Source organism: Oryctolagus cuniculus, chromosome 9, assembly GCF_964237555.1.
Source record: "Oryctolagus cuniculus chromosome 9, mOryCun1.1, whole genome shotgun sequence".
Lineage (NCBI taxonomy): Eukaryota > Metazoa > Chordata > Mammalia > Lagomorpha > Leporidae > Oryctolagus > Oryctolagus cuniculus.
Window position 1 is genome coordinate 17778217 of NC_091440.1, and position 23652 is coordinate 17801868.

The following is a 23652-nucleotide window of genomic DNA, read 5'->3' on the forward strand; positions in this document are numbered from 1 at the left end:
GTTGCAGACCATGGCAGTGAGTGGAACTTCCTTTCTAAGTGCAATGGGAGGCAAATGGAGTTTTATCAGGGGAGTAGTTTGATCGTATTTATATTTTTAAACTTGTTTAATTTTTTTTTTTTTTTTGACAGGCAGAGTGGATAGTGAGAGAGAGAGAGACAGAGAGAAAGGTCTTCCTTTTGCCGTTGGTTCACCCTCCAATGGCCATCGCGGCCGGCGCGCTGCGGCTGGCGCACCACGCTGATCCGAAGCCAGGAGCCAAGTGCTTCTCCTGGTCTCCCATGGGGTGCAGGGCCCAAGGACTTGGGCCATCCTCCACTGCACTCCTGGGCCATAGCAGAGAGCTGGCCTGGAAGAGGGGGAACCGGGACAGAATCTGGCACCCTGACTGGGACTAGAACCTGGTGTGCCGGCGCCGCTAGGTGGAGGATTAGCCTATTGAGCCGTGGCGCAGAATTACAGAGAGGCAAAGGCAGAGAGAGAGAGGTTTTCTATCCGCTCATTCACTCCCCAGATGGCTGCAACAGCCGGAGGTGCGCCGATCCAAAGCCAGGAGCCAGGAACTTTCTCTGGGTCTCCCATGAGGGTGCAGGGGCCCAAGGGCCTGGGTCATCGTCTGCTGCTTTCCCAAGCCACAGCAGAGAGCTGATTTGGAAGTGGAGCAGCCAGGACTCAAACAGCGCCCATATGGGATGCTGGCAATGCAGGCAGTGGTTTTACCCACTACGCCACTGTGTTGGCCCCTAAACTTTTTATTTTGGAATAACTTCACCCTTGTAAAAAAAAAAAAAATTAAGCACAAAGAATTCCTGTGCACCCAGCATTCAGATGACTTATCTTAAGAGGCTGTCCTGGCTGCACAGTGGAGAACGGCTGGTGTAGGTACAACTGCTTCTTTCAACTTCTCCAGGGTTCGTGCTCTCCTGCGGCAGCGGGCACAATGCCCCCGATGCTGTGAGGACGGCTGCCCAAGTGTGGAAGCTGCAAGATTACGTACAGAGCTACTGCCAGAGCACAGGTGACACTGCTTCCCCACTGGCTTTCAGATCTTATACAAAAAATTAAACTATCTTCGTCTCAATTTACAAACTCACATTGGAAGAAAAAAAAACAGTATTGGCTCTTCTATGTTATCAATTCGCAAAAAAAAAAAAATCTCAATTATTTGATACCACAAAAGCTATTTAACATAATGTTTCACAAATAATGCGGATTTCCAAAGATCTTCCATAGAATGTGCAGTCATGTTCAAGGTGATGTACAAGTTCTAATCATATTGCTATACAGTTGACCTTAGATTTGTGTAACTTCTGTTTTCACTAGACTTGGCTTACTGAAAGACTGTGAAAATTCTCCCTAAAGCAAGCTCTTCTGCCTGGATTGACTCTCCCTGCTAAAAATACTGTTTGGCCAAAAGCCAGATTCAAATACTGAAGTGTGCTGAGGTCCTGATATTCAAGCTCATTTCTGATTTCAGCACAATTCCAGTTTTAATCTTCAAATCATCAGCTAACATTAAGCGCGGGCAGTTCTGTGGCTTGAATGCCTCCCAGAGGTCCAGGCGCTGGCTGAAGGCATGGTTCCCAGCAAACTGGTGGGGACTCTAATCGCTGAGGCCTGGTGAAAGAGGTAGGGCACCACTCTGCAGATGTAAATGCTGGGCTGGCAGAGTGGGTTGGTTCCTGTGAGTTGGTTGCTATAAAGTGAGGATACCCCAGGGGCTCGGCCCTTACTACACATATTTGTTCTCCTTTTTACTTCTCTATGCTGTGACCATAGCCAGAGGGGCCCTCAACAGAGGCCAAACACATGAGCCTGTCTGATCTTGCACTTTCACTCTCCAGAACTGTGAGCTAAATAGACATCTTTTCTTTATAAAATACCCAGCATCAGGCATTCCGTTGTTGCAACAGAAAGACTAATACAGATAGCCACTCAATCTCATTAATATACATACCTAATGTGTGCTCATTAAATCATGAGAGTAAAGTAGAAAAAACTCAACAGTTGGGTTGCCTGCAGAGGTGGGGAGCTTTTCTCTTGCCAAAGGCCTTTGAGGTATCTAAAAAATCATTTGCAGCCATATAAAATTATCAACTTAGAAATCAGCATGTTATAGATTTATTGGGCTGGACGTTTCCCACCCCTGCCCCAGAGGAATCATCAGTCCCTGCTATATGCGGTTCAATGGGAGTTTCTGTGTTTGCAGGAGGACTTAGTGATAAGAGGAAAGGCCAGATGCTTGGTAGGCATTCATGCTGACCAGTTTTCAGGCTTTTTAAGGAAAGGGGAAAAAAAAAAAAAAAACACTTGTAAAGAAAAACAAGTACTACACAGACCATTTATCTTAAGAAAAATTGCAAAAACAAATTTTTAAAAAGCATTATTTAACAGAGAAAGGAAAGTAGAAAATTTTAAAATCTTTAATTAGAGTTCGCAGCATACACGTGTCTCTGCAGTCTGCAGGGCTGAATCTCAGTGGAAACACAATGGATGTCGTGTCATGACTCGGGAACTGGAACTCATGTCCCTGATTGCCAGTCACAGACAGTGCACTACATTTATTAACAACTATTTTCCTTCACTTAACAATGGCTCTTGAGTAACAAAATAAATTATCAGCAATTTCAACCATAAATTAAAATATAATTAAAGTAAACAAAATACTGTTTTAAGCTTCGTAACTGCATGCATAGTATTAAATGTCATGTATGTTGATGACAGCGACTGTTCTCTGAGGAAAATAACAGAACGTTATTTCCTTCTCATTGCTGCAACTTCACAAATTATGAAAAGGCTTCATTTTTTTTTTTTTTTTTTTTTTTTTTTTGCTTTGTAGGTTAATTAATTGCCTCGGTTGAACACAACACACAAGAACTGGGGTACTGGTGAGCCAGGGTAAAGCTAATGGTTCTGACCACCTAGCAAACATGTAAGCTGAAGTCCATCTCAGACTTCCAAGTATTCATCTTTGGCTCTCGTTGACCAAATGATTTACAAAAAACTATTAGAGAGATGATTTAATGAGCAGGCTGAATGCCGTTGCTTTCCCATTTTGCTAGTCCTCTGCACATGTATTTTGCCTTTAAATTGAAGCAGAATGCTGTTCATTTCCTGTGAGTCAAAATGGAAGTGAAAAACAAAGACAAAGCCATAGATATTCTGAAATTGTACTACATTATTTTAAGTATTTAAAAGTATAATTACCAGATCAGAGTACTACTTCTTGCTTAAAAATGTAATAAATAGATAAAAAAAATTTTAAGTAAGCCAGAGGTAAAAATGAAAAGGCCTGAACGACTTGACAAACAGCAATGGAATGATTGCCAATCAGTGACTATATTAATGGGATATTCACACACAATAGGTATTGACACCCATTTGGCAAATTTTTATCAGGCACTTGATAAAGTACATTTTAGTGAGTATACTCATAGTGGGTAAGTAATGGAGCATTTCTCTTTCTCTCCCTCTCTCCCTTCTGGGGCATCTCTCTTTCTCTCTCACCCACACCCACCCACCCACCCACACACCAATATGGCTTTATTACAAAGGATTCAAGATGGCAACTACTTAAAATCCAGTGCCAACACGGATTATAGCAAATCCAGTGAGTATTTTGTTTTTCAATTATTCATAGGAAATTTAATCCTGATTAAGCATCCTTGGGCAGGAATTCATGGGTAGTTGAAGACTGAAACCAACATTTATGTGAAATGCTTCTGTTAACTTAATCTTGTATACGGCTTAATTATGATTGGGGATTCAATGTTAGAGAAACGAATTATATCGGGATTAAAATTTTAGTGCCATATCACACAGTACCTTTTCCTTCTTTCTTTTTAAACACAAAAACCTGCTTGCCCCTTCAGCCAAGTACTTAAATTTTAAAACTCCTTTTCTTTACCACCCATGTAATAAATCTCTAAGTTTTATTTTTCAGGAACTATTTGTCAAAAGAACTTTGCTAATCAAGCTAAAACCTGAACTAGAGCCCCAAAAGACAGAAAAATATACAAGAACAACCCATCCCATGAAAAACAAAAGCTCATCCATTTAACTGTGAACATATTTTATATTCATTCCCTGAAGTAATTTCACTTTCAGTTCTTTCAAATGCATTTTCCTTAAAGAAAAAAAGAAGCAGTTTTTAAAATCAGTCTATTACACTGATTTCCTAACTGAACCAGTTTAGATATATAAAAGCAAGTAATCATTTAACTGATTACTTTTTACAAGACTATCAAACCTGAGTTAGCTATGGATGTAGGATGAGGCATTGCAAGGGGTACCTTACCAAAATGTCATATAATTCTGTTTCACGTGTATTTCCATATGGAAATTGCTTCAATCACCTTATAACAACAGAATTTCCTGAAAGTTTATTGTTTACATGTATTTTAAAACATTTCAGTTATTACCTTTTTTCAGTTTTGGTACTGCTTAAATGCAGTTATACAGAAACATGCTCTGCTTTTGCTATTCGATTTTTCATACCAAATGTATGAAAAAAAAGTCACTGTATTTGGGTCCTTATTGCACTCTTTTAACCCCTTCACTTTTCTTTTCCACAGAAATCAAGTATCAGAAATGAGGGCGGCTTTTGTGTCCAGACGATACGGTCAGTGGTAGTGTTACTGAGGAAAGGGAAGAAACTTCCCAGTATAGACTGTGGGAGAGAAAGAGTCTGTAGAGGATAACCATGGCAACAGACTGGCCAAGGATAACACCTATTGTAATAACCTGAAAAGAGAAGAAAGGAAATGCTTTTACTGCACACAGAAACAGAGGAATTATATTCAATTTCTCAGGAGCCCGTATATACTTTTTACATAGGGCCAGGACTCCACCCTTCATTTCATGGGGGTATGGGCCATCAAAGGAGCCATCAGTAGGAAAACTGTAACTGCTCACGAGTTTATAGAAGCCAAAGGGAAATGCAAAAGAACAATCTGCTAAATCGTTCTTTCCTAAGAGTACATGCACCACAGTTTCAGTAATAAGAGAAACCAGGGTCTGGCTGACTCAGTCACAGGAATAAGGCATGCCCCTGCCCCCGGCTGTGCGGACCCTAAAAGCTCTTTCAGAAACTCTCAAGTCGCTTCTCTGCTTCTGTAGACAACCTTCTACCTTCCCGTTTGCCCTCTTGCCGCTCAGGCTCCATCAGCGTCTGTGCGCTCCAGCACAGACTGCCCTGCTCCTCAAGGGCTCCCGGCTGAGCTCCCCCTTCCGGGGATGGAGCCGACACTGAGAAGGGAGGGACGCAGGCAATCACAACGTGGCGGCCTCGTGTGCTCAGCCTGCAAAAGCAGCTCAACCGCTTTTTGTGACTGTCTTCATTTTTGATTATATGGCAAAATGATTGTAATTGCTTTTTCTTAGCAAAGCCGTGTTATAAATTACATAATTTGGCTGTAAAACAGTATTCTGCAATAGGCTAAAAATAAGAACAAAATCAATTCCAATCATTTTGCTTATACACAAAATGTTAAGTACTTTTTAAAATATTTTAAACTTCTAATTTATATTCTCTTCAGCTTAAGTTTTGTTTCAAAAATTCCAAAAACTTCCACAGACAGTCCCCCTCCTACTTTAATATTTTACCAATAAAGACTATGTTTTCCTAAAAAAAGTAATCACATATATTACTTACCTTATCTCTTTGGTAGTCATTAAAAATGACAGAAATGCATGCCAGACTTGGATGGCACAAAAACCATAAGATACAGCCCTGAAACGAATCAAGAATAAGCCAAATAAGTATAGCTGTGCCTTTATTTTCAGGATGTAGCAGAGAAAGACGTTATTAAGTGTATTACTAATAAATATAACCTCAAGTGGCCTTCAGAGTAGAGCTTGCAAAAAATGGAAAAATAAATTTGCTGTTGCTGAGACATTAATACTTTGTTTCTGACCAAATGAGGTTTTTTGGAGTATTCAGAAACTTTTATTTGTAAATCTGTTAGGAACACACATTTTGACATACTATAAAACATGAACACAAGTGACAGATTAATAACGTGAGAGGAGCAAGGTGCAAATACGTAATATAATTGTAAAAATAAAAAAGAATGCACACGCATATGTGCATGCACACACACAAAGAGATGCTACAAGAAAACACAAAATAATGGATTGACAGTGGCTACCTGTTTGAGGAGTAGCACAGAGGGAACTGAGTGGGCAAGAATGGGCACCAATTTACATGACACTTCTCAAATATCATTTTCAAGTTTTTCTTGAACCATGGGATGGTAACATACTCTGTTTTACGAAATTAAATTTGAGTAAACAAGTTAATGAAATAGTAGCTATTGAGGTGTCTGGTAAATAAGGAAGATTCTGAGGGAAAAAAGATGTAGAAAAATATGCTATGTTTCTATCTGTATAAAAATAAAAGCAAATATATAGGCATAATAAGAATTCTCTAGCAGGCTACAACAGAAACTCCCAGCAGTGATAAGAAATGAGTAGACAGATGGCAGAGAGATACTTTTTAAATACTTTTGGATGTTTGACCCTATTCAGAAAGTTAAAACATAAAAAACCACCTTTTCTTAAGCTCCAGAAAAAAGTTTGGTACTGTTTTAAACAAACCAAAACCGGAAAACCACCTCAAGCACACTAAGTTATCAAACAGTACGCACTCCCGTCCCTGTCCAAATTCAAAAGCAAAATGGCACTTTCTTGCCTGTTTGGGCCCGAGGCTCCTTCCTGGTGTCACAGCAGCAGCTTTGCGGAGCTCAGCTAGAGACAGAAGGAATCTGGCCCTCCTGCCCCGGCTGCCCAGAACGGCCCGGGACTCTGAGGGCAGGCTGGGAGACTGATCAGAACCCTGCTCCCAGGTGCCAAGGCGAAGCGACCTGGATTTTCTCAGAGTACCAGATGCACAGAACCTTCCCAGGAGGGAGGCTTCCATACTGTACTGCTCCTGCCCCCTCGTCTTTCTTTAGTTTAAGAATCTAACTAGCTCTGGGATCTCTCCAGTGTGAGGAAGACACAGAAAGGGGAGGTGAACCTGCTCCCACTCCCAGGGGACGGGGGGGCGGTGGCTGACGCACATACAATGCTGGCACTGCAGAAGAGCACCCACCTCTCACAGCAGCACTCCCTCACTCCCTGGGAATCAACAGCTGCAGACGCGGCAACCCGCACTCTGCTCTAGAACCAAATGATGATCGAGGCAAAACTGACCTGCCAAAGATTACATGGAAAACACCGCTCCATGGGTTCTGTGAAATGGGGCTAACAATGCCTACATCATGTAGCTGGTGAGGACTAGATTTGAGCACTTACAGGGCTCAGGGTGGTGCCTGGCGCACAAGAGAAGTTTAAGAAAGGCTAGCAGCAGTTGCTTATTAACTTCCCAACGCAATCAGCCTGAAGCTCATGTCCACCCTTCCACCCCATTTCCACTCCAACTCATACTTTGGCAAATGTGATGTAGAACTCCCTTTTGAGTGTGCTCCTCTCCACTGTGATGATCTGATAGAGTCCACAGCCTAATGACAATGCCAGGCAAATTCTTAAAACGATCAGAAGGATCCCTGCTAAGTTGTGGTGTGAATGGGAGCTATGATGACCGGTATCTTCAAACTGTTCCCAAAGCAGCAAAACACTCTGCAAAAAACAATATCACATTTAGAGAACAAAATCCGTATTCACTTACAATAAGAGTACTTTTAAAAAACTCTTTTGTGCACGTGCTCTTGAACATGACACACACATTCCTAAGAGGCTCTAAGACTTATCAGACTATGAACACCGTCAATTAAGAAGTGCAGGCACAGTCTTTTCCTTGCTCTGATACTCTAAGCTAGAGAAAAGGGAGTTTTATCAAGTGAGACCACACTCTGAAGATTTTAAAAACTGCTACTGCGCTAACAATTCAAATAAGACACCTCTAAGGATAAAGCTAAATTGAAAAGGTTAAGAGAACAACTAATACTTCTTCTAAATCCATCTGCTTTTCAGTTCCACACCATGGTTAGAAATCAAACTATTCTGCATTCAAGCCTACCATCTCAGGGTAACTTTCAAATATCTCAGATAGCTTTTGTAATCCAGAAACTAACAAGCCACAGTGGCTGACTTTAGACCTCACTCTTTTTTGTGGTAACCTCTCTAGGTAAAGGAGACAGTATTTTAAATATTCACCTTCTGGGGCCGGCATCTGTGGCACAGCAGACTGGACTGCTGCCTGTGATGCCAGCATCCCAGATGGGCTCCAGTTCAAATCCTGGCTGCTCTACTTCCAATCCAGCTCCCTGCTAATACGTCTAGGAAAGCAGCAGAAGATGGCCCAAGTGCTTGAGGCCCTGCACCCACTTGGGAGACCTGGATGGAGTTTTAGGCTCCTGGCTTGGCCAGGCCCAGCCGTGGCCCTGGCCTCTGTGGTCATTTGGGAAGTGAATCAGCAAATGGAAGACCTCTCTCTGTGTCTCTCCCTTTCTGTCAATTGTGCCTTTGAAATAAATATTAAAAAATAAATAAATAAATAAATATTCCCCCTAAGGGCCCAGGGCATTGTTACTCTTCCTTGTTTGTTGACCTTTTCTCCCACATTGCTTGGCAAGTTTTCATTAAGCTGTTCTGTTTACTGTTACTTAATAGATATCAGTGTCCATGTTTCCTCTGTCCTTACTGAATTACAGTCATGTTTTTACCATCAAACATGCAGAAATGTGTGTAGCCCTTTGGGCTTCCTTTGTCAACCCCACCCTCATCACAGTGACATCCAAAGCCTTCAGATCCAAAGTCAATGTCAAATCCAATTCTTAAACTTCATGGTGCTGGGCAGCAACTTCGCCTTTCTTCATTTTCACATCTTCTACCCAAATTTCTCTCCTCTTAGTGTGCTTAATAAGTAAACCCGTTTGTCATCCTGTACTCGTGAAGGATTCTTCTTGGGATCAATATTTGCTAAGACCGAAAACGCTACTCCTTCCTCTACCAAATTATTCCCATCAGACTCCTTCACCTGTGTTTCTAAATGTAACCTCCACAACAAAGAAGCACTCTTCTAGAACTACCATTTCCCATGATTCACATCCTTAAATATTTGAGCCTATTTTCATACACATGTTAGTGTATGTATATATATATATACACATATATATATGTATATATACACATATATATATGTATATATATATATTCATGTAGTCTTTGGTAGTTTTTCTCAAATGCCTTGACCTCGCTATGTCTAACGTATTCTTCCAAAAGTGCATAAGCTCTACTATAGTATATTGTCATAATCTCAATTTGTATTTATCTATGATAATGAATTAAAATTATAATGAAGTGATAATGAGAGCTGAATTTTTAAAGGAGCTGTGAATTGAGAAATGAGAGTTTAAAGTGATATTCACACTACTCTCAATTCCTCAGTCAAAACCATTAAGTTAGATTCTTGCTTATTTTAATCACTTCTGATTTCAATTCTTTTCATTAGCCCCTTTCCTGTACTTTTTTTTTTTCTAAATATCACTACCTGTGATATGGTCGTTTTCTCAAGTCAATTATGCAAATTCAAGTAGTCTAACTTCACTTAGCACCCATGGAACTAAACAAACACTAGAGGCATATAAACAAACAAAGCACTTGCCGCACCTTCATTAATATTTCTTTCATTACAGTGTCCTTCACAGAGCCCAGGTGCAATTGCAGCTACAGCTAATGCTGGTCACAAACTCTATATAAAGTTTTGTGGTTATAGCTTTCTTTCTTCTTTGTTTTCACAAAACCAGTGCACACAGGCATACGGATATCCTAGAATTATGTCAACACTACCACCATAAAGGAAGAGAAAAAAAGGCAGAGAGGACCTTTCTAAAAGACCAGATCTGTTTCTGTATTTGCTCTGAAAGCAAGATCCCATTCTTTTTTATTCCATATTTTGTCTTTTAATTACTCTCACATAATGATTCAAATTCTTTTATGTATAGACAATTCTAAAGATCCTTGCCAATGGACGAATCTCAAATTCACTGATTCCTGATTCAATGTTGAGTACCATATACCAGCAAATATGCAAGAAGACACTTGTTGAACAGAAAATGCCAATCAAACCCAACATTAACTATATTGGCCGGCGCCGTGGCTCACTAGGCTAATCCTGCACCTTGCGGTGCTGGCACACCGGGTTCTAGTCCCGGCACACCGGGTTCTAGTCCCGGTCGGGGCACCGGATTCTGTCCTGGTTGCCCCTCTTCCAGGCCAGCTCTCTGCTGTGGCCAGGGAGGGCAGTGGAGGATGGCCCAAGTACTTGGGCCCTGCACCCCATGGGAGACCAGGAGAAGCACCTGGCTCCTGCCTTCGGATCAGCGCGGTGCACCAGCTGCAGCGCTCCGGCCACAGTGGCCATTGGAGGGTGAACCAACAGCAAAGGAAGACCTTTCTCTCTGTCTCTCTCTCTCTCACTGTCCACTCTGCCTGTCCAAAAAAAAAAAAAAAAATTAACTATATTATACTTTAAAAAGTTGGTGGGCAGTATGTGCTTGGCACAGCGTGTGCGTGGCATAGCAGTGATGGTACTACTTGAGATGCTCACATCCCTAGTCAGAGTGCCTGGTTTCAAGTCCAGGCTCCAATTCTGATCCAGCTTCCTGTTAAGGCATATCCTGGGGTGGCAGGTGATGGCTCCAATATTTGAGTCACTGTCACCCATGTGAAAGACCTAGATTGAATTTCCAGTTTCTAGCTTCAGCTTTCTCCAGGCCCAGCTGGGTGTTTGGGGAGTGCAACCAGTAGAATCAGTAAATGGACAATCTCTCTGTCTCTCAGAAAAAAGGCTGCTAGAAAGCTCACATTCAGACAAATTACAATTAAATTCTGCAGTGTACATATATTAGCACACAGAGGATTTTTTTTAAAAGATTTTATTTATTTATTTGACAGGTAGTTACATACAGTGAGAGAGAGAGACAGAGAGAAAGGTCTTCCTTCCGTTGGTTCACTCCTCAAATGGCTGTAACAGCCGGCGCTGCGCCAATCTGAAGCCAGGAGCCAGGTGCTTCTTCCCGGTCTCCCATGTGAGTGTAGGGCCCAAGCACTTGGGCCTTCTTCTACTGCTTTCCCAGGCCACAGCAGAGAGCTGGATGGGAAGAGGAGCAACCGGGACTAGAACCAGTGCCCAAATGGGATGCCGGTGCCGCAGGCAGAGGATTAACCTAGTGCGCCACAGCGCCAGCCCCAGCACACAGAGGATTTACAAAGCTATTTACTCTATCACCATTTAAATTCCTACTTCAAAACGACCCAGATTCCTCATGTGTCCCCAGTATGTTCCAGTTTGCATTTCTGACTCTCACTAAGCAGAAACACTGGGTGATCAATGCTCACCTGTGTCAGGACAATAAACACAGCAATGCCAGTGGAGGCAGGGGTCGAATCCCACTGGAGAGGTCTGCTTTGAGACTTCTTCATCCTGACTATGGTCCAGCCCATGCACAGACTCAGAAGCAGGTATAACATCTGAATTTGGGAAGCGATGTCAAAAACTAAAGGGAATTAAAAACCAAAGTCAACCAAGTCTTTGCAATAAAAATAATTTGGTATTTTTTTGCATTGAGATGAGAATATCACTTTTTTTAGCCACAAAAAGATAGGCATTTCCAAAGAGAAGCTGAGGAAATCCAATGAGATGTTCAGGTACAATTTTATTTATTTTTCCCCAACTTATTTTTAATATTAATTAGTTTTTAACAGATTCAATGGAGTTTGTGGATATAATTCTTTTTTATAGAAAACTTTTATTTAATAATTATAAATTTCAAAAGTACAACTTTTGGATTATAGCAGTTCTTCCCCCCCATAACCACCCTCCCACCTGCAAACCATCCCTTCTCCTACTCTCTCTCCCATCCCATTCTTCATTAAGATTCATTTTTAATTATCTTTATATACAGAAGATCAACTCTATACTAAGTAAAGATTTCAACAGTTTGCACCCACACAAACACACAAAGTATGAAGTACTATTTGAAGACTAGTTTTACCGTTAATTTTCATAGTACAACACATTAAGGACAGAGGTTTTATATGGGGAGCAAGTGCACAGTGACTCCTGTTGTTGGTTTAACAATTGACACTCTTATTTATGACGTCAGTAATCACCCTAGGCCCTTGTCATGAGCTGCCAAGGCTATGGAAGCCTCTTGAGTTCATCAACTCCAATCTTATTTAGACAAGGCCATAGTCAAAGTGGAAGTTCTCTCCTCCCTTCAGAGAAAGGTACCTCCTTCTTTGATGGCACCTTCTTTCTGCTGGGATCTCACTCACAGAGATCTTTCATTTAGGTCATTTTTTGCCACAGTGTCTTGGCTTTCCATGTCTGAAATACTCTCATGGGCTTTTTAGCCAGATGTGGATATAATTCTAAGGATATAATGATATTTCCCCTTCCTCTCTCCCTTCCTCTCTCTCCTTCCTTCCTTCATTTTTGAGATAACATATTTAAAATTTTCATGTACAATTTTAAAGAATTAAAATTTTGCCATAAGACTTGTAAATGTTAATAAAAGCATTTAAATGGCAATTCTTCTATTTGAAAATATACAGACATGCCCATATCACATCTCTTTCAAGTCCAGCCTTAAATATCTTTGCTATTTTCCTTAGCTTTTCTAACTACATTATTTTATTTTCTGTAATTTACTGCTTATTGAAAGAAACAATTTTAAATATAATTTCGGCAACGCAAAGGATATTATCATTGTACTTTCTGGGTTGTATTCTGAAACTATGAATGAGAAACAAGACCAGAAAATGCACACCCACCCTAAAAACCAATAAAGTGGGCTTTAGTGCCAGACCCTGCGCACAGATGAGCCACTCCACTCCATGCATTAGTGTGATGTGCCACCAGGTGGCCGCCGCCCACACTGCAGAGCAGAGTAGCAGGCTTTAGAAAGGATGCACCAAAACTGCCCGTATACAGTTCACCATTTCCAGAACACCTATAAATGTTTCAAGTTCAATGGGTATTTTATTTTAAAGCTCCTATTTATCGATTTTTTTAAAAAGGGTTTTATCACTTTTTTTCCTATCATCTGTGTAGTTTGAGGTAGATTTTGGAATAAACTTGTGATCACAAATTAACAAAATAAAAACTTCCTTCAAAGTGCCACCCATAATTTTGATGTTTATAACTTTTACTTCTTTTACATAGGATATTCTTACAGAAACAGAAAATGATCTGTGGCACATAATTTTTATATTCAAAAATTGCAAACCAAAAACCTAATGCTATACCCTTTCAGAGATATGTTGACTCAAAACTCCCATTCTGTCTTGGATTTTAATCACTTAACTAACAAAACCTTTTGTTGTTGGAACCACCAAGAACTAGCAACAATGACTTATTGCAGTTGTTAAAAAAAATCTTTTTAATCTTCAGTGAAAATGCCCAATACTATAAAACAGTATTTCTATATGCAGCAGATATTCCCAAAAAGTCAACAATCTTTGATTATGGCTCTGAGTTCTATGCCTCTTTGGACCTGAATTTCCTTATCTAAGATGCATGACCTGAATGATTTTAAGGGCTCTGTTCAGCTTTGACATTCATATTCTATTAAACACCCACAAGTTGTCTGAAAGAAAAGAGGTGAGGCAGGGCTCCCAAAAATGGTTCAGAGAGGATAAGCTCCCCTGGTTCATGGCAAGGAATTGAACTGTACATTTCCTCTTCACAAGGAAAACAAAAGGTTCGTGAAGTTTCAGGCAGCAAGCCCCAGAGGAGTGGGCCCTAAGATGACCAACAATAGTACCACAAGACATCCTATTAGACAGTGAGGAGGCTAGAGGAGAAGTATCAAAATCTACAGAAAAGTAAATCCTGAATATTTTCATATTCAGAATCTGCTTTTTAGAACAAATATTAAATAGTTTTCCAGGATTCTGGCTGAAAAGCTCATTAGAGCATTTCAGGCATGGAAAGCCAAGACACTGTGGCAAACAATGTCTTACATGAAGGACCTTGGTGGAAAGAAATGGTCATCAAAGAAGGAGGTACTTTTCTCTCAAGGGAAGAGAGAACCTCCACTTTGCTTCTACTTCCTTGTCTAAATACTGACGGAGTTTGTGGATTCAAAAGGCCTCCATAGCCTAGGCAGCTTAAATCAAGAGCTGGATGATAACTGACGTCAAAAATAAGAGTGTTAATTGTTAAATTAACAACAAGATTCACTATGCACTAACTTCCCATGCAGGACCTCAGTCCTCAAAGAGTGTATTATAACTATGTCAAAATGTTCCCAAAAGATGTATCATTCTTGGGTGCTTCATTAAAGTTAATCTAGCTTCTAAAAAAAAGTGAAATTAACTTCAAGATGCAATGACTTTGAACAGCCCTTGTTTCGACTATTGAGGAACATTTTTTTTGTTGTTTGGGTTTTTTTTTTTGTTTTTGTGTTTTTTTTTGGTGCAAACTGTTGAACTCTACTTGGTATTAGGTTGGTCTTCTGTGTATGAAGTTAATCTAAATGGATCTTAGCAGATAGCAAGAGGAAATACCTAAATCCTCCTTGATGCCCACATGCCAGCTTCGAAGAAGTTACAGAAAACGGAACTCCATCCATAATCCCAAGGAAGAATTTTGAGTATTGCCTCTTGAGGGGGGAATGTTAGGTAGGAAGTTAGATATGAGCTTATGTGTGTATGACAGGCCTAAAGAGAAGACTTCTATGTCCAGCATATGCATCTGCATCTCAAAGTCATCCCGATAATGTTTCAGGGGCAGCCCGGCATTCGCATCCTGCCCTGCCCCCTTCTACCTGATAACCTGCCAGGTGGAGGTCCCCGCCCCTTCTGCCAGACAAATCTTCCACAATCTCCCAGATGCAGCCCAGTATCTGCATTTCAAATACCCTGCTCCAGATCCCCATTCTCTAGGGGGTCCTGCTCTCCCTTCCTCTGAACCCAGGATGGCGCCAGCTAGGCTTCCTCCTGTCTGATACCTTCAAGGGAAAACTCAGATAGGAGCTTCTTAATATTTACAGCCATAAAATCCTTTGTTTTAGGAGGAGATGTGTGAAGACAAAGACCCATCTCCTTAAAAACCCCCGGCCTCAACCGGACTGCCTATCTGCTGAGCCGCCGCCTGTCTGGCCAGGTGTAGTCTCTCTATTCAACCATGTAACCTTGTTTCCCCCTCCCCCCAGTCAGAGGTCCTGTCTGGAGAGGTGCCCATCCTGTTCTTGCAGATGTCCCTACCCTAATAAACTTTGCTACTCTTTTTACTTTCCAAAAAAAAAAAAAAAAGAAAGAAAAGAAAAAGAAAATGGATCTTAGTGGAGAATGGGACTGGGAATGGGAGAGGGAGAAGGAGCAGGAGTGGAAAGGCGGTATGGTGGGAAGAATTACTATATTCCTAAAGTTGTACTCATGAAATGCAAATAAATAAATAAATTTATTAAAAAATTAATTAGTTTTCCAGGTTTAAGAATGTCATACAACTTGATGTCTCTGAAGTTCACTTTGAAATGTCATGATTATAGGATGATTAGTGCTTATCGTATATAACTTAAAAATTACTCCATCAGAGTTCCTATTATCAACAGAAGAGTAAAAATCTGAGGTTAGCTCAATTATGAGTATATGCTATAGGTCTTGGTCAGAAACAGAGAAAAATTGTGTAATGGAAAATGCAATAAAATAGAGGAAAAAACTTCAGCTCTGGAGGCATAAATTTTGGGTCTGAGTCTGGTTCACCACCTCAGTGGATGACACTGGGAATGTGCTTCATGTCACTGAGCTCAGATTCTTTGTTTTTAGAGAGACAAAGAGAAAAAGAGGGAGAGCATCCATCTACCGGTTGGCTCCCCAAATGCCTGTAACAGCCAGGACTGGCCGGGCTGAAGCTGCAACCCAAGAATGCAATCCAGATCTCCCACATGAGTGATAGGGATCCAAATGTCACTCAAGCCATCACCTGCTGCCTCCCAGGGAGAGCGTTATCAGGAAACCAGAATTAGAAATGGAGACAGGACTCAAACCTAGGCATTGCAAGATGGGATGCAGGTGTCCTAACCACTAATCAACCACCTGCCCCAGGAGACCAGAGTTTTAATGCAAAGCAGGATGAAAAGACTTACTTTTCATTTTTTTTTTGAGGGATAAAATGAGAAAGTATATAAATATGCTCTAAAAAAGTAAGAGCCGCACACATTATCTATCAATAAAAAGAAACTAAATAGAACAGATGCAAACTAAACCTGTAATCCTATTTTGAGCTGAATTCTAACCAACTTTGTGCAGAAAAATTGTACTATGACAAAAATATAATTTAAGAAAAAAAGGAAACAAGCAAGAAGCATAGAGTAAGTTCATGTTTAAAACGTTTTGAGAGAGATACTCACATTCTGCCAAGCTTCCCATAAAAGGTACCCCGATTCCATCTTTGGAGTAACTGAGGAATTGACGAGGACAGTATTAGTGTAAATTACAAACACAGGGGGAAAATTGTTCACAATCAAAGCAAGCATAATTTGGGTGGACTAATTAGGATTAATTAGATGTAACGATGAACACAGTGGTAGTGGTTTTGCCTTACCTGGAGAAATGGATGTAATTAGCTACAGCTGAACCAGCTTGCAACAGCAGTGCAGTTGTCAGCACCTTTAGAATCATGTGCATGGGTCCTCCTTTCTTAAGAGCCTGCCACAATGACTGCGCATAAATGCAAGCAGTCACAAAGTACACTAGGACTAGGAGGAAAAAGAACTCATGTAACCCTGTGAAGAGAAGAGAGGGAGTTTGCTTCAGTAAAACACAGCCAGCTGTAGTGTTGGGTTGCTTTCACATCTTCCTGTCGATATATTTCTACTTGTTTTTCAACTGGAGTCCTAGAATTACTTTTGTAAACAACAGCAACAAAAAATTATTAAAACAGAAACAATTTTCATTTTGGAGCACAAATTTTAACTCTAAGAAGGCAGAGTAAACCAAACTAGTTAAAGTCAATCTTGTAGGCCAGCACCGTGGCTCACTAGGCTAATCCTCTGCCTTGCGGCGCCGGCACACCGGGTTCTAGTCCCGGTCCGGGCACCGGATTCTGTCCCTGTTGCCCCCCTTCCAGGCCAGCTCTCTGCTGTGGCCAGGGAGTACAGTGGAGGATGGCCCAAGTGCTTGGGCCCTGCACCCCATGGGAGACCAGGATAAGTACCTGGCTCCTGCCATCAGATCAGCGTGGTGTGCCAGCCGCAGCGGCCATTGGAGGGTGAACCAACGGCACAAGGAAGACCTTTCTGTCTCTCTCACTGTCCACTCTGCCTGTCAAAAAAAAAAAAAAAAAAAAAAAGACAAAAGAAAAAAGTCAATCTTGTGAAACAAACAAAAAAGCACAGTGATCAGGGAAGCCTAAGGACTCAACATAAAATCAGTTTTGTTTGAAAGCAGTAAATGAAAACCATGATGTGAATGTTCTGTCAGATACACACTTTACCCCCACAGTGGATTTCTTTTGTAAGAAGTTCCGTCAGTATCCCGACAATGTTTCTCCAAGTGCATCCCCAGGGCCACGGCATCACTAGGTGACTTGTAAATGCAAGTTCTTGGCCCTCCTCCATCAGATCTACTGAATCAGAAACTGTGAGTGGAGTCCAGCATCTCCACTTCGGTGAGCCTAAGGGTGACCCAGAGACAGCTCACGGGAGACAACTACTACTCTGGGATGTCCCTTTACCTTCAATTTCCATTTGGTCAGCTCTTCAAGACACCTACCACTGTCTGAGCTCCCTTCCATAGTTCTTGCCACAGAGGAAAGTCCACAGAAGCCACGTGATCCCACTCCACAGCTGGCTCATCCCTAACCAGACAGCTATGGATCCAAATGGTCAACACCACTTGCTACTCAGAGATAAGTTAGCCTAACCATGGTGGGAACTGAGACCACACAGCACGTAGAGGTGGCAGGGCAGGCCAGAAGAGGGAAACCAGACCATGATGGGATCAAGGTCTGTTGTTCGTGAACGGAAATTACAACTGAGCAAAGGGAGTAGGTTGGCAAAGATACGAACACTGTAAGAATGTACAGATCTGATGGTAAAAACAGCACCTGCCATTTTAGGGGCCTCCTGTTCCGATTAGTAGCTTTTCAGTGCAGTCTTCAGGTAATCTCAAGCAAAACACTTTTTCTGCTTTATCTGGAATCTTTTGACTGCATATTCATTGTCTAGAAATTTTTTTATAGTAAGCCAGAAAGCTAGCTTTGACTTTAAGGCTTAAATTTCCTTGGTTACATCTCAAGACAGTCCCTTATATTAGTGCTTCTAAGCTTTCTCTAACACTGGAGTGCAGAGGCAGTGGCTACGAATGAATGGTAACCTCCAATCCCTTCATTCCAGCAGTGAACACTGAACCGGCTCCAATTTCCCAGCTGTGGAGAACTCCAGTTAACACGCAGGGGAAGGACTACTGCCAAAATGTGGAAAATAGTTTTGGAAAAGCAATGCAGAAGATAAAAACTGTGGGAAAAGTAGTCAATAAATAGTTCTACCTCAACCACGTTTTTGGCATGGTTAAGGTTAAAAAAAAGCAGGAAGTGTTGCAGCCACTGGGTGTCTCCCTTGTTCTATGTATAGAAACATGGACCGCTCACTTTTCCTGTACTAGTTAAAAAAAAGCATTCAGATTTCAGGAAGAGATCAAATAATACTAGGGATATACTTTCTTTGTAAACTCCTTACATAGAAAACTATTCTAGCTGTAGGAATAATGGAACCATAATCCTGAGATAATTATAGCACTGGAACAAGATGGGAACACAGACACAAACACAAGCAAGCGTGGGTCAGTGCAACTCCTTGTGCTATTTTGTGTTTTGAATCTTAATTTTTATCTTTCCTTCTTAACATTAAGTAATCCTGGCGCTCATTTAAATTTTTTTAATAACAGTTTACAGAATATCTATTGCAAGATAAAGCTTCAACCTCCACCAGGTTACAAATCTACCATGGAAAGAAAACCTTCAGATGATTGACTAATGGGTCAGAAGGGTAAAGGAGGCAGGAACCCTGGAAAGACAGGTCCCACCAACAACAGTGTTTTAGGATTATTCAAAGCTAAATGTATCTTCCAAGGTAATTAAATATTATAACCAACACAGAAAATCATTATATTGAGATAACATATTAAAACATATTGAACTAGGACATTTGTCCTACCTTTTGTTCACTGAATTTTAGACTAAAGATTCTTACTTTAACTCTATCCACAAATACTTCAAAGATAAAATGGTGGTTCTGCTTCAGCTATCAATTTTACTTTTATTTTGCCACCAGCCTCATAAGAAGAAAGCAATACGTAGTTTGCTCACTTGGAAATTAAACTGTAATTTTTTTAAAAAGATTATTTGAGAGGCAGAGTTACAGAGAGAAGGAAATAGAGAAATGACTTCCATCTGCTGGTTCATTCCCATTATGGCCTCAACAGCCGAAGTCGGGCTGAACCAAAGCCAAGAGCCAGGAGCTTCTTCTGGGTCTCCCATGCTTCTTGGGCCATCCTCTACTGCTTTCCCAGACCATAGCAGAGAGCTGGATCGAAAGTGGAACAGCAGGGACTAGAACCGGCACCCACACAGGATGTCGGCGATGCAGGTGGTGGCTTTACCCGCTATGCCACAGCGCCGGCCCCTGAACTCTAATTTTAAAACAGGTAGACACTAAATGTTAAATCTTACTTCAAACTTAATATGCACTAAAGAAGAAAAACACTCTTAAATGTGTATGCAACAGTTGCTGACTACTTATGAAGAAGTGTATAGACTTCAAGGCAAGCTTACAGGAAGCAGCACTGGGAAAATTAAGTAGAAGAAAACTTGCAGGTCAGCTTTAATAAATTCAAACCCTGCTAAATGATGGCAGATGGGAGAAAAGAGGGCAGGAAAGGGGAAAGAGTCCTTGGGTCATGTGGGGCAACATTGGGGACAGTAGTGCCTGTCCACAATTCTTGTTATCTTAGGGCCCAGTAGCCGCCAGCCTTCCAGTGCCTCAACACAGCTGGATTGGTCTCCATCAATCAAACCTCAGTATCCTTGCCAGCAACTCTTTTGACAGAATTGGCTACCCTTGTCCTCTTTCTACCGCCTTTGGCTAACATTCTTCTTACAACGCTATACAAGTGTATGTGACCCAGTTCTGACCAGTGAATTTCTCAAGGAGCTTCTGGGAAACATTTCCTAACTCTTAAAAGATACTGAGTTTTGAAGTCACTTGAGACGTGATACCCACAACTACCCCCAGTGAGTTGCAAACTAAAGGGAGCTAAGCTAAGGACAAAGCTAATGGCAGAGGACAGCAGGGTGGAGAGATGCTAAACAAACTACCTTAGAAGAGCCCCAGAACATCTTGTGTAAAATAATTTTCTCATTATCTATATCTATCGCATTAGGGTTTCCTGTGACTTTAAGCCAAAAGCATCCCAGTGTGTTACCAGTAACATGTTTCCTGAGCTTTTAAATGGGAGAGCCAACTCATTATCTTGGGACATGCAGGAGAAAGAGACAACAGTGAGATGGAGGTGCGGTAGAGCCTATTATACTGTGCCAATGAAAACCAGCCTGAATGCCTTTAGGAAATAATGCTCACGGGATTCTGGGGACTTGTTTGGCTTCTGAGAAGAGCACAAATACAGTTAACAAGGATTCTAATCTTTTTTAAAGGCAGTTTCATTTTATCCTATCTTAATACATTATAATTCTATTCAGTACTCTCTCAAGTAACATCAAATTTGCCTTAGTTTTTTTTTCCATTGTTGTTATTGTCTTTTTTTTTTTTAATTTAGACCAACTCTAAAATAGAAGATTAACCAAAGTCTGGTGGAAATAAAATATATAATTGGCTTGAAAGAAAACAAATTATAAAATTTAACCAGAATAACATGTAACATTGTTGCAATTTATAGCACATTATTCTAATTCAAACCTCTTCAATATATGGCAACAGTCAATTCTCAGTAAGAAGCATAGCAAATCAATTTTCTCTACTCAGAGCAGATAATTAGACAAACTTGCAAAAATTTCTAAAGTGAACTAATTGGAGATTATTCCCTGGAAACAAATTCCATACCCAAGGCAACAGAGTAGAAGAATCCCTCCGAAGCCTCTTTAAAACTACCATGTTCCACAGCACACGGATTTTTTGACCAGTGTCTCTGCACTTCAGAATCAACTTCAGAGCTCTGATTGACTGCCGATGCTTGGCTCCCACTCGAAATCAAATCTACCTAAGTCACTGGGGGTGGACATCTGGACTTAAAAAAAAAAAAAACAAAAAAAAACTCCAGCTACATACGCAGTGATGGGTTGAGAACCACGGATTTAGACTTCAAGGCAAAATTACTCTCAAAGGTTTTCAGGTATCTTAACCAATACAATGATGTGATCTTTAAAAAGGATGAAGACTGGTTACTTCTGGCACAATCAATCCTCACAGAATTTCATGCCCAATGAAAATACATATTACAATGAGATTTTGTCCCTCATTTAAATATTGTTGGTGACGTTACCAATGTAACTCTTCCCATCTCAGTATTAGATAGCTTTTAGCTATCTAAATCAAATCAGTTATAATAGGCTGGCTTTGTGGCACAGAGGGTTAAGCCACCCCTTGCACATCAGCATCCCATTATCAGAGTGCAAGTTCTCATCCAGCTCCCTGCTAATACACATGGAAGGCAGCAGAGGACGGCCCAAGTGCTTATGGGAAACCAGTATGGAGGCTCTTGGCTCTTAGCTTCAGCCTGGCCCAGACTGGTTGTTGTGGCCATTTGGGGAGTAAATCAGCATATGGAAGATCTCTGTCTCCCTCTTTCCGTCGCAAAAAATTAGTCATAAAATCAGGAATGGGTCAGAAGGAGTCAGAACTAAGAATTAAATCAGAATAGCTGGCCTGAATCCTAAAAGAAGCTTGCCATAACTGAGATGTTGAGGAAAACACCAGAAGATATGGGCAAAAATATGATCGTTTAATACGGTCAAACTTTAGTTGCTCAACTAGGGATGAGCAAAGAGACAAAGAATGGAACCCTGGACAAGGAGGCAAGGAAAAGCAGATCAGAGCCTCATGGATCCACACAACAAATAAAATCTCTTGAGCCAAACGCCTATCCAGGAGGGCAGAGAGGAGAAAGCTGGTAGATGTCGCCTTGGCTAGGAGCAGCAGGGTGCAGTATAGAGTGACAGTGAGCTCTGACCTGTCCTAAAATTAGCCAAGTGTCACATGAAATAATGAAGTCTTATGGTTAAAGTGGATCTTGAAAGCAATTCAGTCCAACCATTCAAGCCAACTAATGCCATCAGTAGACCTGGTTTACTCCATGCCTTTTCTTTTTTTTTTTTTTTTTTGACAGGCAGAGTGGACAGTGAGAGAGAGAGACAGAGAGAAAGGTCTTCCTTTTTGCCGTTGGTTCACCCTCTAATGGCCGCCGCGGCCGGTGCGCTGCGGCCGGCGCACCGCGCTGATCCGATGGCAGGAGCCAGGAGCCAGGTGCTTTTCCTGGTCTCCCATGGGGTGCAGGGCCCAAGCACCTGGGCCATCCTCCACTGCACTCCCTGGCCACAGCAGAGGGCTGGCCTGGAAGAGGGGCAACCGGGACAGAATCCGGCGCCCCGACCGGGACTAGAACCCGGTGTGCCAGCGCCGCTAGGCGGAGGATTAGCCTAGTGAGCCGCGGCGCCGGCCTTACTCCATGCCTTTTCAAAATATGTGTGTGAGATAAAAATGTCAACATCTTTTTAAACAAAGATAAAAGATATGCCAGGACTAAATTAACTTCCAATAATGATCTACACTGACCCAAGGTTATCATTAGTGAAATTCAACTTTAAGTTCACCTGCATTCAAAAATATCTCAAGTAGCTTATGTTATGGTTCTGCAAACAGAAAGGACTTTTAAAATTAACTCATTAGGGGCTGTCTCTGTGGCGTAGCGGGTAAAGCTGCCACCTGCAGTGCTGGCATCCCATCTGGGCACCAGTTCAAGTCCTGGATGCTCCACTTCCAATCCAGCTCTCTGCTATGGCCTGGGAAGGCAGCAGAAGATGGCCCAACTCCTTGGGCTCCTGCACCTTCGTGGGAGAGCCAGAAAAATCTCCTGGCTCCTGGCTTCAGATCAGCGCAGCTCCGGCCATTGCGGCCATCTGGGAAGTACATCAGTGGGTGGAAGACCTCTCTCTTTTTTTGCCTCTGCTTCTCTGTAACTCTGCCTTTCAAATAAATAAATAAGCCATTAAAAAAAAAAAAAAAACTCTTTAAAAACTATTTAAGCTCTGTCACTTGTACAAACTTTTTGAACCCAAAGGATTTTTAAGTGCTTATCCCTTTATATAATAAATTAGTTAATTATTATTTTTACATTAAATTATCTATAACACATGCTTGTTGAATTGCTTTTCTAAGTGACAAATTTATACTTTGAACCTGACACTTGGTTTAATCTAAAGTGGCCTTCCTCCTGTTTCCCTTCCTTCAAGGCCAGTAAGGTGCAACAGAACTGAATTTGTTCTTGTCCGAAAGAACAGTGAAGTAATGAAGAGGTAAACCCCTAGGACTTTTTATTTCTTTTAAAGATTTATTTATTTACTTGAAAGTCAGAGTCACACAGAGAGAGAAGGAGAGGCAGAGAGAGAGAGAGAGAGAGAGAGCTCTTCTA

At 41.2% G+C, this 23652-nt stretch overlaps 1 protein-coding gene across 1 annotated transcript in view; it reads right to left on the minus strand.

Moving 5' to 3' along the window:
* Positions 1-4055: 4055 nt before the first annotated feature.
* Positions 4056-23652, minus strand: part of GPR180 (G protein-coupled receptor 180) — a 32082-nt gene continuing 12485 nt past the window's right edge. The window contains exons 4-9 of the mRNA XM_051850543.2: positions 16556-16736; positions 16362-16411; positions 11344-11501; positions 7429-7620; positions 5654-5731; positions 4056-4743 (exon numbers count right to left, since the gene is read on the minus strand). Coding sequence (XP_051706503.1) covers positions 4585-4743; positions 5654-5731; positions 7429-7620; positions 11344-11501; positions 16362-16411; positions 16556-16736 — 818 coding nt within the window. The 3' untranslated portion in view covers positions 4056-4584. The remainder of the gene's footprint in view (positions 4744-5653; positions 5732-7428; positions 7621-11343; positions 11502-16361; positions 16412-16555; positions 16737-23652) is intronic.